The following is a 19,694-nucleotide window of genomic DNA, read 5'->3' as shown; positions in this document are numbered from 1 at the left end:
CCTTGGTTCTGCCTTGATCCTTTCCTGCAGAAAATTTCATTTGACATCAAAGCCTCTTCCCTTCCATTTGCTGTAAAGTTGTTGAGAGCTGTAGCAAAACCATCAGCCTAGCTTCGGGCCATGTTTAGTGAGTGCAGAATGTGCTCCAAGTCAAAGGAATTTAGAAGATCAGAAGACAGCATAGTCTTTTCTGGGAAAGAAGTGGTTTCTGGAGGACAAAAACAAAATCAGGGTATCCCCTGAGGTCTTGTTGAGTGATGAGCACTAAATCAGCCTGTAGGGAATGATGTCAGGAGATCAAAGTAATCATTTTAGCAGCTCCTATAATCATTGTATTCCTTGTATACTGTGGAAACAAATATCTGAGAAGCCTGGACTCTGACCCCTATTTCATTAGAACATGAAGACATTTCATGCTGAAAAGAAGCTGCCTGGATGATTTATGTCCTTTGCTTCTTGAGGAGGAACATAGCCTTAAGCCTTCTCTCAAATTCTAACTCAGGGCCCCTTAGGGAGATGCTAGGCCTCCTACATGGTTCTTGATCTCAGAAGAAGAATCCTGAAGCCGATTTTCCACCTAAGGCCAAAACCACCCATTAGAATATTATTCAGCTTGGGGGAGCCTGGATGGCTCAGTTGATTGAGCTTCTGACTCTTGATTTTGGTTCAGGTCACAATCCCATGGTCACGGGGTCAAGCCCCACAGCAGGCTGTGTGCTGAGCATAGAACCTGCTTGGGATTCTCTCTATCTCTCCCTCTGCCCCTCCCCTGCTTGTGGACTCTCTCTCTCTCAAAATAAATAAATAAAAACATTTAAAAAAGAATACTATTCAATATGGTATCTGTTAGACATAAACATTAGTCAGTTCAATCACAATAGCCAAATTTGTCTGTGTATGTAGAAAGAGCTCAAGAAATCAAATTGTTTTGGTATTGTTAAATAAAAAATTCTTATATGTAAGGAGGACTTTATTCAGGACTCTTTCAAGAGGGATAGTGCAATAAGGGATGGAGGTCAGGGTCAACTCTGAATACAGCAAAGATAGTTGGGGATTCATAGCCAACGAGCAGAGTGACATGTCAGTAGACGGAGGACTGAGCCACACCTTGGGCTCTGCGCTGAGGAGCCTGCTTGGGATTCTCTCTCTCCCTCTCCCTCTGGCCCTCCTCTACTAGGGATTCTCTCTTTCTATGCCTTCCCCACATGTGCTCTCTCTCTCTCTCAAAATAAATAAATAAACATTTTTTTAAAAGGGGAGGAACTCAATCAGATATTCTCAAGGGTGAGGATAGTATCACTAAATTGACAGCTTTCTTTTTTGTTTTTTTAACATGTATTTATTTTGAGAGTGAGAGAGAGAGCACACATGGTGGGGAAGGGGCAGAGAGAGAAGACAGAGAGGATCCCAAGCAGGCTCTGCACTGTCAGTGAAAAGCCCGATGCAAGGCTTTATCCCACCAACTGTGAGATCATGACCTGAGCTGAAATCAAGAGTTGGACCCTCAACGGACTGAGCTACCCAGGCATCCCTAAATTGACAGAATTCTTGCTAAAAACTGTGCTAGGCAGGCCAAAGACAGAATGAGGGCCAAGACTGAGGCCTAGGTGAGAAGTCTCAGAAGAGTCTCTAGTTTGGTCAGAGAGAGAGTCTTTGTCAATCACCACAAGCTTTATTCTCTCCTTCCCCATTTTTTCCCATCCTGCTCCCTCAGTCCTACCAGTTACATAAGAGAAGTCTCTATTTCCCTCAGCTGGCCCCTCTCTTAAACTTCCCAGACTCCCTCATTATTGAAAAACAAAGCTTTCCAGGGGCGCCTGGGTGGCTTAGTCGGTTGAGTGTCCGACTTTCGCTCAGGTCATGATCTCGCGGTTCGTGGGTTTGAGCCCCGCGTCGGGCTCTGTGCTGACTGCCAGCTCAGAGCCTGGAGCCTGTTTCAGAGTCTGTGACTCCCTCTCTCTCTGACCCTTCCCTGCTCACTCTGTCTCTCTCTCTCTCTCCTAGAAATAAAACATTAAAAAGAAGATATTTTTATTAAAATGATGTGAAATTATATCCAGCTGAATTTGAGCACAATATACCTAAGAATATATATTTATGATTTACTTATATGTACATATTTACTTCTATACATTTACATATATATTCCCCTGGACTTTGATTTCTATATATACATACAAATNCGTGGGTTTGAGCCCCGCGTCGGGCTCTGTGCTGACTGCCAGCTCAGAGCCTGGAGCCTGTTTCGGAGTCTGTATCTCCCTCTCTCTGACCCTCCCCTGCTCACGCTGTCTGTCTCTCTCTCTCCTAGAAATAAAATAAAACATTTAAAAAAAAAAAAAAAAAGAAAGAAAAACAAAGCTTTCCAGACTCCCAGGACTCCAGGTTCAACATCTCAACTAGCAGATATGTCTCTGACTCATTCCAGTTCCTGACAGCTCGGGTCAGTTTACTCCTCCCTTGATAAGTCAAGGCCCTCCCCACTTTGGGAAACTTGCTTCCCAAATGTGTGGGAGCCATCCCTGACAGACTCACTGGCAGCATTTGTAGTCCCCACCCCTGTGCAGAGATTTGTCAGTAGAGAAGAAAGAGCTAGTGATTAAGCAAACACACCACCCTCCCCTTAGCTGGAACATTTTTAATCAAACTGACAGTCAACTTCCACTAATGGAGTACTAACTATATAGAACTGAAGGAGTTCTAAAACCAGGGTGTGAAAAGCAGGGTAAATACTGTTTTGCTTTGCTTTGTTTTGTTTTTTATTTCTACCTTAGTGAGCTGGACTAAGCCTGAATGGCAGGCCACCAAATCAAGGAGTTTGTAGTTTTCCTCCTTTCCACTTCAGGAAAAGGTACCAACCTTCTTGTGTGACTCGAGTCAGGGAGACTGAGGATTGACTCCTCTCTCTTCACTCACTACTTCTGTCCTTTGGGCCACTCTGGATTTCAGTTTCCTCAGCTACGAAATGTAGTTTGTTAAGACGAGTAAATGTACATAACAGGCCTAGAGTAGAGTCTGGGATAGAGCAGGTACTCAATAAATGGAAGCTATTATGATTTATGTCCCTGCCTCTGTCACTAATTAGCAGTTTGAGTTGTCTTACAGGGCAAAGAGCAGACCGGTGGAAGAAGTTCTATCCTTGCCTCTTACTGATTCAAGTGTCTGCTTAGGAAGCTTTCCTACTCTGAGCCTCAGTTTTCTTATCTACAGAACCAGGGTGGATGGACAAAATTAATGTTTCTCATACATGGCTGTGTATCACAGTTGCCTGGAAGCTTATTAAAAATATGTCTCCCAAGGGGTCACCTGGGTGGCTCAGTCAGTTAAGCGTCTGACTCTTGGTTTTGGCTCAGGTCATGGTCTCATGTTTCATGAGTTTGAGCCCTGCATAGGGTTCTGTGCTGACAGTGCAGAGCCTGTTTGGGATTCTCTCTCTCCTCCTCTCTGCCCCTCCCCCGCTTGTTCTCTTTGTCTCTCTTGAAATGAATAACTACACTGTTAAAAAAAATTTTTTTTAAATATGTCTCCCAGGCTTCATTCCTAGAGATTCAGATTCAGTGTGCCTAGGACAAGGTTTGGGTTTACTTATTGCAAAAGCACCTAAAAGAATGGATAAACAAATGTGGTATATTTAAAACCATATACTAATTGGCAATAATAATAATAATAATAATAATAAAACAAACCACTTATGTATGCAACAAAGTGGATAAAACCTCAAAAATGTTCAGTAAAAGAAATGTCAGACACAAAAGATTTCATTCAGTATGATTCAATTTTTATTAGTACAAAAAACAGAAAAAAATGATCGATGATGGTTGGAGTCAGAATAGAGGTTACTTCTGAGGAGTAAAAATGGGTATTGACCAGAAAGAGGCACAAGGGAACTTTCAGCGGTGAAAGGAGGGTTTTATACTTTGAACTGAGTGGTGGTTACATAAGTGTATATAAAAGTTAAAATTCACCAAGCTGGATATTTAAACTTTGTGGGTTTTACTGTATGTAAATTGTATCTTAACACAGTACTGTGAGCAGGGTGGCAAAAAGCTCCCCTGATAATTCTAATGCATAGCCAGCCTTAAGTTTCTTGAACAAGATCCTTTAAGTTTCTTCCAGTTCTAAAGCCCTATGATTCTTTTTTTTTAATTTTTTTTCTTAAATAGTTTATTGTCAAGTTGGTTTCCATATAACACCCAGTGCTCCTCCCAACAAGTGCCCTCCTCTGTGCCCATCACCCCCCCTCCCCCACACCCATCAACCCTCAGTTTGTTCTCAGCATTCAAGAGTCTCTCATGGTTTGCCTCCTTCCCTCTCTCCAACTGTTTTTCCCCTTCTTCTCCCCCATGGTCCTCTGTTAAGTTCCTCCTAATCCTCCTATACATGCAAACATATGGTATCTGTGCTTCTCTGCCTGACTTATTTCACTCAGCATAACACCCTCANCTTCTCTGCCTGACTTATTTCACTCAGCATAACACCCTCAAGTTCCATCCATGTTGCTACAAATGGCCAGATTTCATTCTTTCTCATTGCTATGTAGTATTCCATTGTATAGATAAACCACATCTTCTTGACCCATTCATCAGTTGATGGACACTTAGGCTCTTTCCATGTTTCCTAAAGCCCGATGATTCTTATATCCTCATCATGGCCTCCTTGCCAGGCACTTTTATCTACAAAGCAAATTATCTCTTTTACCTTTTTTTGTCAAGCACAAAATCAAAGATATTAAGAAAAGCCAGGGTCCCATCCTAGCACTCAGATAAGGGCTGCAGATGAAACTCAAGATTTGTCCAAGCCCTAGTATGACAGAACACAGGCCAAGGAAAAGACATTGAATCACAATCAAATCTGACTTATTTTTAATGTTTTTTATTTATTTCTGAGATAGAGGCAGCCTGAGCAGGGGAGTGTCAGAGAGAGGGAGACACAGAATCCGAAGCAGCCTCCAGGCTCTGAGCTAGCTGTCAGCACAGAGCCTGACATGGGGTTCGAATCCACCAACCATGAGATCATGACCTGAGCTGAAGCCAGATGCTTGCCCGAGTGAGCCACCCAGGCACCCCTCAAATCTGACTTTTAACCGGTTGTGTAGGCCTGAAGGGACCAGGGAATCTGAAAATTTTCTGTTGTTGGATTTTTTTTTTCACCCATTCATTCATTCATTCATTCAGTTATTCACCAAATATTTATTGATGTGTGTGCCAGGCATTGCTTAGCAGTGAGGGTAGCAAAATGAATGTGACAACAAAGTCCCTGCCCTGTGGGAGTTTAAATTATACAAGAGAAAGAAGGCCAATATGAAGATAAACATCGATAATTGCTCATTTGTAAGAGCTATGAAAGAAATGGATGATGGGATAGACAGAAACTGGAGAAAGGACACTTTCAGATAAAGTAGTCAAAGAAAGAGGTGATATTTGTACAAAGATCCAAAGGTTGCTAGTGATCTAGTTATGTGAAAGGCTGAGGGAATCAAGTTCAAGACCAAGGAAGGAACATTTAGAGTTAAGGAAATGACAGTAAAGGCACTGAGATAGTACATAGTTTAGCATATGCTAGGAACAGAAAGGGGTACATTATGTCTGGAATATAGTGATTGAACAGGAGACTCTATTAGATGAGTCCAGAGAGAGTAACAGAGCTTTGCAGGAAATTTTTATTTTATTTCAAAAATGATGCCCCCCATCCCCAATTACTCTGGCTACTATTGAGGGAACGGATGGAACAGGACAAGAAAGGAGATAGGATGTCAGTTAAGAGACATTCACAGTTGTCCAAGCAACAGTGTTTGTCGCTTGGCTTAGCATAATTTTGGTTAGCAGTTCAGCAGGGATGCTGAACCTCTGGGACTAGGTTAACCAAAGACAGAGCAAGAACTAAGAAGTTGGTAAATTCCTCATGCTCAGTTGTCTTTGTCATTCTAATGTTTTCCTCATATGTCATGGATGATGTTGACTAAAGGATCCCTTGGCATGTTGGGTTCAGTCACTCAAGTGCCTTTCATTCAGGCCCATTCATAAGGAGGCAGTCTTAAGAAGTGAGCCAAATTTACAACCAAGCCTTCACCAGGCCCTTCCCATCAGTCCCTTCTTCCCTTTTGGTGTCCCATTCATACCCTCAGCAAAATTTGCTCTTCTGAAACCATGTCCCAAAGTTCTCTGGACCCTTCTTTCTTTGCTTCTCCTTCTCTTCCCCTTCTCAGAGATCTGTCTAATCTAGTAACATTAACTTCCCATGGCATTCAAAAAATATTTGTTGCTTGATTGGCTGGCTATTCTAGGACAAAACTGGGTAGACAAAACATATTGACACCCTCATTCTACCCCAGAAATTATCATCACTGATAAGACCTAGTGAACATTAAGGAATTAGCCAATAGCCCTAATGGAGCCTCCTAAGCCTCTACAGCCAGGGTACCTGTCATGGACGTATGTCACCTGCTGCTCAGATGGGCCAAAAATGTGTGGGGTGATAGGATCCCTATACACCCGCTGAATATCTGGGGTAGGGAATTTAGGTAACTATGAATGAGTGACATTTCTTCTCTGGCCCTGACCTTCAGCGTTTGGTATAGCTAATTTGGCTGAGAAACAAAACCACCACAAAAATTGTGTGGTCCTCTCCCAGGTTTTGTTATATCAGAAACAGTGGCTGGTGAATCAGAAGGGTAAAAGGCTTTGAAAGTGTTATAGGGCAGTGAAGAGAGTAAAAGAATAATATATTATGAGAAAGCTCTATATTATGGTGACAGAGCAGTAGGTGCTGAAAGAAAACTGTACCTTGAATTTGAGGTACAAAGAAGGAGGGTCATGCAAATTCCACAGTCTCATTGTCACAAATCAAATATAACTCTTCATCCATCTTCTTTAAATCCTTTGATGCTATGTCAAGTAGCATTCAGTATATTATTTCTATCATCCCTTATTTTTTGTTGCAAAGTAATAAAGCTCTTGAAAAAAAAATTCAAATACAGGAGTACATGAAGAAGTGTATTTCTCTACCTCACTCCCCATCCTTAATTCCACTCCTAAGAAGTAATCATTATTAACATTTTAATGTGTCTCCTTCCATGCTTTTTTTTTCTTTGCATATGTAAGCATATTTAGGTGTTTTGTTTTGTTTTGTTTTGTTTTGAGAGAGAGAGGGAGGTAGAGACAGCATGAGCAGGGGAGGGTCAGAGAGAGAGAGACACAGAATCTAAAGACAGGCTCCAGACTCTGAACTAGCTGTCAGCACAGAGCCCGACGCGGGGCTCGAACCCACAAACCGTGAGATCATGACCTGAGCTGAAGTCAGACGCTTAACCAACTGAGCCACCCAGGCACCCAAAGCACATTTACTTTTGAGGGAGTTTTGATATTTGTTCACAAATGGGACCATAGTGTTTATATTCTTTGGTTTGCTTCATTATTATATTTCTTTATTTTATATCAGCACTAGTCTGGAATGATATGCTCCTTCCCATAAGCACATTTTTCCAATTATAGAACTCAATAATTCAGAACTCAATAGAACAGAAAAAAAATGACAGTGTCCTCTGATTTCATGTGCCTGTGATTCTGGATAAGCCCCACTCAGGTTGCAAAGAAAGGGTTCTGAGCTTTTTAAAGGCCTAAGACCCCATTATGGATCCAGAGAAAGCTATAGACCTTCGCCCCCATGCACATATGGGCAAAGTTTTGCAGACAATTTCAAAGTTAAGATTCCCTCCTACTTTGTGCAGCCGCTCTGGAAAAACAGTGTGGAGATTCCTCAAAAACTTAACAATAAAACTCCCCTCTGACCCAGCAATAGCACTGCTAGGAATTTACCCAAGGGATACAGGAGTGCTGATGCATAGGGGCACATGTACCTCAATGTTCATAGCAGCACTTTCAACAATAGCCAAATCATGAAAAGAGCCTAAACTGACAAGTGGATCAAAAAGATGTGGTTTATATAGACAATGGAATACTACATGGCAATGAGAAAATGAAATCTGGCCATTTGTAGCAACGTGGATGGAACTCGAGGGTATTATGCTAAGTAAAATAAGTCAGGCAGAGAAAGACAGATACCATATGTTGGAACAGGAGAAACTTAACAGAGGACCATGGGGGAGGGGGAGGGGAAAAATAGTTAAGGAGAGCAAGGGGGGCAAACCATAAGAGATTCTTAAATACTGAGAACAAACTGAGGGTTGATGGGGGTGGGGGAGAGGGGAAAATGAATTATGGGCATGGAGGAGGGCACTTGTTGGGATGAGCACTGGGTGTTATATGGAAACCAACTTGACAATAAACTAAAAACAGAAAAAAAAAAAAAAAAAGATTCCCTCCTGCTTTAATTTCCCTTTCTTCCCAAGTATATGTTTTGTTCCAAAAGACTGATGAGGGGAGCGTCTCCCTCCAACACCACTGGCCTAAATGAGATATTCCTCCATGTTGGGCCCTACCAAACACTACTTTGCCTCTGGCCACTTTTTTCCTTCACAGGGATGACTTAACCCAGACGCCTGTACCCTTTGGCATTGGTGCTTGGCAGGACTGGTAGAAGCCACTATTACAACAAACAGAGCCCACCTTCCCTGCAATGGCAAATTGCTGGTTTCCTAGATACCCTGGCTCCCCTCACTGATGCCACAAGCAAAACCCAGGGCAGGCTGTCAGGGCTGCATCTCATTAACATCTAGTATGGTCAGCAACTAATATTGTTCACTCTGATCAAGAAGACTCTGCTGCCTTTACCTCTTCCTCAGTTATTATCTTTCACTATACCTCTGTCCCAATAGGTCGTTAGCCCCTCCTCATTATTGGGAAATTATAATCCTTTCCTTTGCTTGGGGACTAAGGCATTGACCCTAGAGGATTAAGATATCAGACTATACCCAGTGCCATAGCTAAGGGGATGTCTGCAGTGCATGCTGAGTGTGCACTCTATACTGATATACTGTCTACTCATTTTACCATACTCAGAGATGATCTGGATACTATTACCTCCCATATTCCCTCAATCAGAGCCCTTATAGTGTGCACACTCCACACACATACAGACACACATGTGCGCACACACACATCAACAAGAATCCTGAGGTACACAGACAATTGCATTTAGCCATGACTTCCCATGCCCTCTTTTTCAGAGTTTAATCAGATTCAGTCACATTGATGCATTTGCGAATCCCCTGACTCTTAAGGATACGCAAGGGGCCTTTACAAAATCTTTATACAACTGTTTAACCTGCCCTAAAGCCCAGGAAGCAAGAATCAGAAATCATCGATTTGTAGGATTTTAGAATAGAAAGGTCTAAGATTCTTTCATTCATTAAACAAACCTTTATTAAGTTCCACTCTGTGCCTCATAAGGTGTATTAGATCACGTAGTCCTATCCTCTCTTTTAAAAAATTTTTTTAAAGTTTATTTATTTATTTTGAGAGAGACAGAGACAGCACAAGTGGGGAAGGGGCAGAGAGATAGGGGGAGAGAGAACCCCAAGCAGGCTCTGCACCAGCAGCGCAGATCCTGACAAAGGGGCTCAAGCCTACAAAACCACAACATCTTGACCCGAGCCAAAAACAAGAGTCGGCAGCCGACCAACTGAGCCACCCAGGTGCCCCCTATCCTCTCTCTCTCTCTCTCTTTTTTTAATGTTTTATTTATTTCTGAGACAGAGAGGGAAGCAGTGTGAGCAGAGGAGGGTCAGAGAGAAAGGGAGACAAAGTATCCAAAGCAGGCTCCAGGCCCTGAGCTGGCTGTCAGCACAGAGCCTGACGTGGGGCTAGAACCCACAAACCATAAGATCATGACCTGAGCTGAAGTCGGACGCTTAGCCGACTGAGCCACCCAGGTGCCCCCTCCATCCTCTCTTTTTACAGATGAGAAAGCAGAGGCCCAGATGGGCCCAGGGTCACACAGCCACTTAAATAGCAGGTACATCCAGGTGACCTGACTCCCCTTTCTGGATTCTTTATATCCGCCATGCTGAACAGAAATTCATGTTAAGTCATAAGCAGTAACTTAAAGCAGATGACGAGTTTAAGAGAAGGTATTGTCATCAATGATACCACAGATCAAAGAATAACGTCCACCACTACAGAGGGGAAGAACAAATTACTCTTGAGAAACACAATTGAATAGGTGGTCATTGCTGTCAGCATTATTATACTGTATTAATAGCAGGGAGTGGGTGTCCCATGTTGAGTAGTAACAGCAATGAGGGTTTGTAAGGTCTATAGTCCTTTACCTGAAATTGCAAAATCCCCAAACTCTGAAAACTATCAGTTTTCTTTTTCTTTGGCAGCAAAATCTGACCTTACCTAAAGTATCTTGGCAACAAAACCTATCCTCAAGTGGTGTAAATAAATTCATAGTCTTTGTTTATCCTGTTTATTATGAATATCCCCACCTTTTTGCTGCAGAAGTACCAATATTCTATTATGGGTGTTCCCAGACCCATTGTATGTGGTTTAATATAGTATATAGGTAATATTTGTTTCCTAAAATCCACAAAATTCTAAAAAAAAAATCTGACCCTGCGGATCATAATACAACTAGGCATTATGAACCTATTTTACATTTAGAATATACATATTGCTCTCCAGGATTCATGCAAGGAACACTCATTTTTAGCTCTCTCCCAACACAAAAATAAGATAAATTTCACTGAGATTTCACCCTTTCCAGACTCCATACTTTTAGTTTTAATTTAGTTCCACTAAGTTACTTAGGTTCTAAGAAATTGTATTTCATTCATTGCAGTTTATTAAGCTGAGAGGTGGGAGGAGTAGGCTAGAAATTGCCAGGCTGCCGTAAGGGAGCCCAGGATTGGGCAGAACCAGCATGAACATATTGTTTTATTCTCTTCCCACCATGTCTTATGGCAGGGCAGAGAGAACCTTGGGATAGCAGTCTCAGTTTTTTTCCCAGAACAGAGGGAACAATTCACAGAGCAGGTAAGGCATGGAGATCCCACACACAGTGAAGATGAAGATGCTACTGAAGCTCTCAGCCCTGATTAAACCAAAGGAAGGTATTCGTGGGACGAAATCCACTCTGGTCTGCTTCATCAAAATCCAGCTAGCAATAAGTCAGTAAATCCAGTTAGCCTATGTCAACAGGTTCATCCTTCTCACACAAACCATACCTTCACTCATTCCCTCTGGGCACGGGAATACGGCATATGTGCCAACATACGCACTTGTCTGAAGATGCCATCTATCCCTGCATCTTTCTCAGAGTCTTATAAGCCTCATTCTGTGCACCATAGTAAAATCTCTGCCATTGTGAGGCACTATTGAGACCTTTCAACAACTCTGCCCAGGCCTAGGGTCTCTGGGGCCATCAACTTAAAAAAAAAAACCATCACCCCACCCTCGGGATGGCAGAGACCAACAGCAATGCATTCCTTTTCCCTTTGCTTCTGTCTCCCTCCTTTCCTTGTTTCTCTTCCCCTCCCCATCTCTCCTTTCCTCTCTTCTTCCTTCATCAGCTCTGCTTTCCTGTCCTCAGCCTTGGTGGTCCTCTGACTCCACTGCGACACTTAGAAAATGGGGTCAGAGCACCAGCCCAGAGAAACACAAGGAAAGCAAGAGGGCACATCCTCTTGCCAGGACCCCTGACCCACCAGCCTGACTGCCTTCTCTGTCCCACTCAGTCCTTCAGAGATGAATATCCTCCGCCTACTCCTGGCCACCTTGCTGGTCTCCCTGTGCCTCCTCACCACCTACAGTCACCTGGCACCTGAGGAAAAACCCGGAGATGACAGGAGCCTGAGGACCAACTCCTCCATGAACCTGTTGGATCTCCCTTCTGTCTCTATTGTAGGTAAGTAGGCTAGCTTGACACCTGGTCTCTGGACTCCAGTCCATGAGAAGGGGCTGCAAGATGTCAAACATACTCCCCAGGCTGATACCAGGATTCACTGACATAGGTCAGAGCTCCTTCGTGTTCATTCTTCAAAGTAATCCTAGAAGCATAAAATATTCCTTGACTCATAAGCTCTGCATACCACCAAGCTAATATGTAGCTTTGCATGTTAGATGCTCTGAGAAACCCTGAAGTCAAGACACTTCATGAATTTGGTTTAACTTGGCATTTCTGAAACTTACTGAATCAAAGAACTATCAACAGTAAAAAATTTAGAAAATGCTGCAGAATATAAGTGTAGGATGAACTAGTCCTTTCAGTGTTGAGAATGGAGAATGACTGCTCAGGGGAAAATGTCAGGGCTGTTAGGGCCTGGCATTGAACATGTTCTAGTTCAATTTCATCTGATAAAAATAATAGTAACAGATATATGCCTTGTGTTTTAGGCACTGTGAAGAGAGTACTATTTTTATTCCTGTTTTACAGTTGAGGAAATTGAGGCTTAGCAAAGTTAAGTGACTAGCACACAGTTCTCAACTAGCAGAGCCAGAATTCAAACCCAGGTTTTGATTCCAGAACTCAAGTTCAAAACTAATATCCTTCACTGCCTTGCCTCTCACTAGGAAAAGAGAATATTTTAGTCATATCAGGGAAGGAGCAGGGAAGGGGTTGGGTTACATCACTGATCAATCACCTTTGATGTGCCAGACTTCTAACTTTATAAAGGTACCTTGTTGATCTTCAAGACAACCCTGCAAGGTAGATACTAGAGTACCTGTTTGCAGGTGAGAAAACTAGGTCTTAAGGAGGTTAAGTAGTTTGCCTAAGGAAACAGCTATTTTTTTTTTAAGTTTATTTTGAGAGAGAGAGAGAGAGAGAACATGAGCTGCAGAGGGACAGAGAGAAAGGGAGAGAGATAATCCCAAGCAGGCTCAGCACTGTCAGCACAGAGCCTGACATGAGTATGGAACCCAGGAACTGTGAGATCATGACCTCAGCCAAAATCAAGTCAGACGCTTAATCAGCTGAACAACTCAGGCGCCCTAGGAAACACAGCTGTTATGTGGCAGAGTCAGGATTCAAATCAGATGTGCCTGGCTCCATAGCTCTGAGAAATGTAAAACAAAAATACAGGAAATACAGGTCCATCCATGTACATGACACTGAGAGTCCATTTTTCAGGGCCTTCTTGGATTTCCTCTTTGCTTTCCCTCAGAAGATATTTTTCTTTCAGTCCCTGGCTCCAAGTCAGCAGCCAGGCTAACAAGAACCTGCTGCCTAAGTCCCAAGTTGTAATTCATGCAGCCAACTCCTCTTCTCCCACATCCTGAGATTTCCTGGAGCCCCCTCCACATCTCCCACTTTACTGTAGCTCATGGCCTCCAGAAACATCTGGCTTTGCTCCTTCTGTCTCTCTTTGAAGCGCTGAACAAGAAATCTGAAAAGATCAGCAGAAAAGAGGCGGAAAAGAAGAGATCTTCCAAGGTAGGACTGAGAGTTCTCATTGTGGGGGCGGGACCAGACTTAAAAGGGAGTTCTAGCTAGGAACTAAATGAAAGACTTTCCTGGCTTTCATGAACAAAAGAAGCTGAAAGCTATCTAAAGCCTTCCTGCCCTATAGCCCTGAACCAGACCCCCCACAGAAGCCCAGAGAGCTAAGGTTCACTGAGCAAAATAGCTTACCTGCTAAAAAGCATCTTCCTATACTAGCTAGCCCCCTGACTGAAATGTCACCATCATTCATTCTTTTGACTGAATGCAAAAAGGTTTAGGTTTCCTAAACCTCAATTATTTCAGAACCATTTCCCACAATTTTATTTTAAATATTTATTTTTAAATAATCTCTACATCCAACATGGGGCTTGAACTTACAACCCTGAGATCAAGAGTTGCATGATCTACCAACTAAGCCAGCCAGGGACACACCCCGCCCACACACACACAGAATTTTTGCCATAACTGAGTTTCACCTATTTATTTGTTTAAAATTAAAACTTAAAAAATATATAACTATGAGCAAAAATCAATTATCACTTGCCATAAAAATAAGTATCATGAAAACAAAACATTTTTAGTGGAATTTAGCTGGATGGGGTCACTTGCCAAATGCTCTAAATCTGAGGCTTATTGTTAAAAGTCAGATTAGAAAGTGTTGGGAAAGCATTAATAATATATTGGCACCAAACTAAGCCTTTAAAATTGAAAGAGATTGAAAAAAGAATCTTTTCTCATTATGTGATTTAACGTCATTTAATACTTATGTAGCACCTAAAATCATACTACCATGGTGCGGTTCCCACACTTTGGGAAATATTAGATTCAGGCATTGTTGAAATGTACACATTATTCTTGTCTTAGACCTGGCACTGTGTGATCTTGAGAAAGTCCCTGCTCCTCTCTAGACTTTTTCTAGAGTGAACAAGCAGATCAGATGATTGACATATAAGAATACATAGTTGACAGATATTTTTGCATGCTAGCTACAGGGAAGGTGGAAATGAACAAGAGACATATATCCCTGCTATCATGTAATTTACATTCTTGTGGGGAAAAGAGAAAAACAAACAATGAGTAAACCATTAAATAGGTAAAATAAATTCAGATAATGATAAACACTGTAAAGGAATTAAAGCATGGTAATGAGAGTGAAGAGTGGTCTCAGAAGCCCTCCCTAAGGAAGTAACACTTAAATACTGAAAAACTCAGTAAGCTCAAGCAGCAATGCCCATTAGAAATAAGCCGTAGGCCAAGTATATTAAATTTTCTAGTAGCTACATTAAAAAAAAAAGTAAAAAGAAGCACATGTCATTAAGTTTAATGTTTTACTTAACCCAGTATATACAAAATATTATCATTTTAATATGTAACCAATATAAAAAGTTAGTGAGATATTTTACATTTTTTGCGTATGTGCTAAGTCTGAAACCTGGTGATGTATCTTGACACTTACAGTACATCTCAATTCCGATGCTAATTTTTAATAAAGTCAGCTGTGGTCCTAACAACAATTTTTTAAAGAAAAAATTTTAGCTGCTTCTATTTCTAAATGTAAATTAAAATTAAATAAAATTTGAAAACTCAGTTCTGCAGTTGCACTAGACACATTTCAAGTACCTGTACTCAACAGCACAACAAAGAATGGTTTCAGGGAAGTGGGTAGCCAGTTCAAAAGCCCTGCAGCAGGAACTCTCTGCTTTTTAAAAAAAAAAATTTTTTTTTCTGAGAGAGAGAAAGAGAGACAGCGTGAGCAGGGGAGGGTCAGAGAGAGGGAGATACAGAATCTGAAGCAGGCTCCAGGCTCTGAGCTAGCTGTCAGCACAGAGCCTGACACGGGGCTTGAACCCACGAACCGTGAGATCATGACCTGAGCCGAAGTCGGACGCTTAACCGACTGAGCCACCGAGGCGCCCCCCTCTTTTTCTTTTTCTTTTTTTTTTTATGTTTTGTTTTGTTTTTTTAAATTTATTTCTGAGAGAGAGACACACAGCGTAAGCAGGGGAGTGTTAAGGGTCAGCAACTCTGTGCTTAAGTTCAAGGAAGAAAGGCCAATGGAACAGTGTGGTAAAATCAGCTCAGAGAAGCGGGCGCAGCCAAACCAGAGGTCCTCGAAGGCCTAGGTGACGTTTATGGTTTATTCTAAATTCAAAGTAAACCTACTTAGGGCTTTAAGCCAGAGTGAATGCCATCACAGGTCTTCGGAGAGGTCCGTTTGGTGCAACTGAGGATGGACTGTAAGTGGACCAGAGCAACAAACTAAAGATAGTGGCCTGGCCCAGGGTAGCGAGGTGGTGAAGAAGTGAGTGGATCCGGATTAATGGGAAGGCAGAACTGCCAGAGACTGGGGATATACTGGAAGGAGGAACACCCAGAACTGAGTGGGATCCACCAGTGAGGAAAGTGGGACAGGCGCAGCCAGGTTAGTAAGTGTTACTGGGTTTGGAAGCAAGGGATAGATGATTGGGGGAGTCAGGGATCCGCTGGGGTTCCCTGTGGGCATGGTGTCGAATGGACGGTGGGTTGCGGGTAAGGATGTCTGGTCTGGGGCCTCCATAGCCCAAAGAGTTCCCTGGCAGAGGCGAGCGGGGCGGGGCGGGCCTGGCCGCATTGAGCAGCCCCAGCTTTTCCCCACAGACAAAGGCTTCGATGAAGAACGTTGCTCAGCCTCGGCGGCCCCGGCCTCCGCCGCCTGCCCCCTGCGTGGCCACTCGCGACAGCTGCAAGCCGCCAGCGCCCGCCTGCTGTGACCCGTGCGCCTCCTGCCAGTGCCGCTTCTTCCGCAGCTCTTGCTCTTGCCGAGTGCTCAACCCCAGGTGCTGAGCGCGCCCGCCTCCAGGCCAGCGGAGAGGGGCAGGGCGCCAGCAGGGAGGGGTAGAGCGGGGCTCTCGGTGGGGAAGTGGGGGGGGGGGCGCTCTTCCTGGGGTGGGTGATTTCTAACAGGTGTGGCTTCCTAGGACGAGGCGCGGCGTAGCTACTTAGTTCGGGAAGGAGCTTTCAGGAGGCGGGGCTTCAAGGAGACTTGGCTCCAAAGACGCTTGGCTTGGCTTGGAGATTAAAATCCAAATATATGTAAGTTGCTCCAAGCTGTGTGGCTGTTTCTTTAAAGGACTCCAGAGATCCTTTTCCGTTCCTCGAGTCCCCTTCGCTGAGGAAGACCTGAACCGCGCATGCTCTAACTCCTGGGGTCTGTGAAACCCGATTACTCTGGTCCTAGGGCTGCACGCCGCTTAAGCGCTTGTTCGTTGGAGAAAAGTGCTGCCCCCTACTTGGGAGCAAACGAAGCTGCCCGTCCGGAGCTGGCTGTGAAGGCGCACACACCAGTTGTGTCTTTCCACAATGTCAGCTTTATTCAGTCATTAAGCAAGGTTAACATAAAGCAGACTCAGGTTTCAAAATTCAATGACATTTCACAACATGTTTAACTGGGCTTTTTATATGTCAGGCAAAGCAAAAGACAAGTCACACAATAAACAATGTAGAGCGGAATGGGGAGGAAGCTACGGAACCAATCTGTGAGCACGCAGCTGGGATAAGGCCTCAGTCTTGTCTGGGTCAGCTCTTGGCACTTATTGCTTATCATGTTCAAGCTGTGAAGGATCTGTGTTCTTTCCACAGATCAATCAAGCAGAGCCTTCGGCTGCCGTTTTGAAGTGTTCAGACAGAGAGAGGTCAGTGTCTGAGGAGTCTGACAGCTTACTGCAAAATATTCTCTTTTTAAAAGGGATTTAATTAGTCTTAGGCCTTTGCTGACCTCCTCTGTTTCTGTTGGTTACAACTCCTGAATGTGTCAAAAGCTGGTGCTGATCTCCGAGATATCTGGTCTTAGCTGAAAGGCCCTTAGCTGCTTGCATCATTGCTTGACAGTTGCGTGTTTGACACAGGCTCCTGCTTAACATAAACAACTCTATCTTTCTCTTTACATTCCACCCCGTGATTGCTCATGACAAATCTCTGAGGGTCATGCAGGAATCAAGTAAATCTTAAACCAAGTCAGCAGTACGAGTTTTCAAATGTGAAAGAAGGTAAATCCAAATCATTCAATCATGTTTTCAATCAGAATAAAAAATAAATCTCAAATCATATGAAATGTCAATTGACATCATAAAACAAAGATCATGTCAAATGTAAACAAGTTAGATACATTAAACAGAATCAAATAAAGCAAAATTAAGTAAGGATTACATTTTAAAACTCCAACCTAAAGTCACATCTAATAAGAATTAAGTCAAAAAGAGAGGAGAAAGACTAAATGGAATTAAGGTAAGTTAACAAATCAACAATGCAGTCAAATAAAAGAAATAAGAATCATACTGTTGGGGTGCCTGGATGGCTCAGTCGGTTAAGCATCCAACTTTGGCTCAGGTCATGATCTCACGTTCATGGGTTCGAGCCCGCCGTCAGGCTCTGTGCTGACAGCCAGCTCAGAGCCTGGAGCCTGCTTCGGATTTTGTGTCTCCCTCTCTCTGCCTCTCCCCCTCTCATGCTCTGTCTCTCTGTCTCAAAAATAGGTTTAAAAAAAACACATTAAATAAAGGAATCATATTGCCAACTAAAGGCAGATAGAAGTTGAAAATACACATGGAATCTTGAACAAAGGCTCTTGGCACATCTAGAAAAGAATGGTGAAGGTATGGTTAATCATAGTCTTTTTGTGATTTTTCCTTCTTAAGCCTGAGGGTACATAACATTTTAATAGCATGTTTAATAAGGTATATAACAAAAATAATAGCTAAAAGCAAGAGAAGATTTCCTTAATGAATTCCCAAACATGTATAGAGAAATAATCCCTTTAAGTATTTTAAAGGGGTACAGTCAGGCCATGAGCCAGAACAAATCACATGTTTGAAGAGTTTTGTTAATAACTCTAGAAAGGAACATTTATTGTATATGTTTTGTATTTTTTTGTTCAGTGCAGCCAAGTTGGTGTTAATGACTCCTGAGGCCACATGAGTGACCTGTGAAGCGTGTTTAAAGTGGGTTAGCTTGTTAGTCGAGGTTTTATGGGCTGCTTTGAGCCTTTCTAAATTTTCATTTAGAAATGTATCGATTTTGTTAATTTTTATCCAAGGTATTTCTGTTACTTTAGTCTGATAAGATGTTGAAAAAAAATTTTATATGAATATTATGAGACAAAGGTACCCATTTTGGTAATGTTGCTAAATGTTACATTAATAGCATACAATATATATTTTTAAATGTTTATTTATTTTTGAGAGAGAGAGAGAGAGAGACAGTGTGAGCAGAGGAGGGGCAGAGAGCGAGGGAGACACAGAATCAGAAGCAGGCTCCAGGTTCTGAGCTGTCAGTCAGCACAGAGCCTGATGCAGGGCTTGAACTCACAAAGTGCAAGATCATGACCTGAGTCAAAGTCGGACACTTTAACCAACTGAGCCACCCAGGCACCCCAGCATACAATATTTTAACACAGTCATTGTCTATGGTGATGATAGATGGTATCATTCATTCTATATGATTAAGGAATGTGGCCTCTGAGAAGTTATTGGCACAAATTATGGGACAGTGAAAGTGTCCCATGTCCAAAAGTAAGTTTCTGATGGATGCTCTTGTTAAAGGGAAAAGATTAGCATTGATTTCCAGTTCATGCCGTGTATAATACATGTTATTAGACCACTGAAATATTATCTCTTTGGGTAGTAAATATCCATGAATCCATAAGGATGTATGCGGTGCCAGAAGTGCTGTGTTATAATGTATTTTTGGTGGTACAGAATATGTGTCATATGCTAATAAGCTTTAACCCCCTAAGTCTTAATAATGAAAGTTTGCATTGTCCTATATTGTCACAACCTGGTGGTCTGGAGATGTCTAATTGTGAAAGAGACTCCATCAACTCAGAAGAATACTTTACAATAATGTTTCTAATATCACTCCATGCTCTGTCCAGTAGGTTATCGATTCTACAACAATTATTTTTTAATTGTTCTCTTATGCAGAAATTTCTAAGATTAAGTTAACTTCTATTGGGGGGCCTGAACTTTATGGTCAATGTGAATAGTTAAATTCCAGTTGGTAGTCATGATAATCATGCATAGTTGAGACAATGGAATATAATTCTCTGAATGCCGAGGAGATGTTGGAACCTAAATTTCCTACTAAATTAAATATTTGTTTATTTTGAGAGAGAAAGAGAGTGCACGTCAGTGGGGGAAAGTGCAGAAAGAGAGGAGAGAGAGAATCCCAAGCAGGCTCTGTGCTGTCAGCTCAGAGCCCAATGCAGGGCTTGATTTCATGAACCATGAAATCATAACCACAGCTGATATTGGCCCCATGGGCCAATCCCTGAAGCCTCACTTTGGTGGTTGTGAGGAGAAAAATGGCGACCCCCTAGT

General features: G+C 42.5%; 1 protein-coding gene across 3 annotated transcripts in view; it reads left to right on the top strand.

Annotated features, from left to right (window-relative positions):
• The window catches only part of LOC120242797 (agouti signaling protein), a 148,344-nt gene extending 131,955 nt beyond the window's left edge, over positions 1-16,389 (top strand). The window contains exons 4-7 of one of the 3 annotated variants that reach the window (XM_039248737.1): positions 11,636-11,805; positions 13,271-13,332; positions 15,979-16,157; positions 16,299-16,389. In XM_039248737.1, coding sequence (XP_039104668.1) covers positions 11,636-11,805; positions 13,271-13,332; positions 15,979-16,157; positions 16,299-16,323 — 436 coding nt within the window. In that variant the 3' untranslated portion in view covers positions 16,324-16,389. Of the gene's footprint in view, positions 1-11,635; positions 11,806-13,270; positions 13,333-15,978; positions 16,198-16,284 lie in introns of those variants that run through there. The other 2 variants (XM_039248736.1, XM_039248738.1) reach the window with 2 other exon arrangements.
• The last annotated feature ends 3,305 nt before the right edge of the window (positions 16,390-19,694 follow it).

This window comes from Hyaena hyaena, unplaced genomic scaffold (assembly GCF_003009895.1).
Source record: "Hyaena hyaena isolate Hyena2069 unplaced genomic scaffold, ASM300989v1 scaffold_315, whole genome shotgun sequence".
In the NCBI taxonomy this organism is placed as follows: domain Eukaryota; kingdom Metazoa; phylum Chordata; class Mammalia; order Carnivora; family Hyaenidae; genus Hyaena; species Hyaena hyaena.
This window is presented reverse-complemented; position numbering and strand designations above follow the sequence as displayed.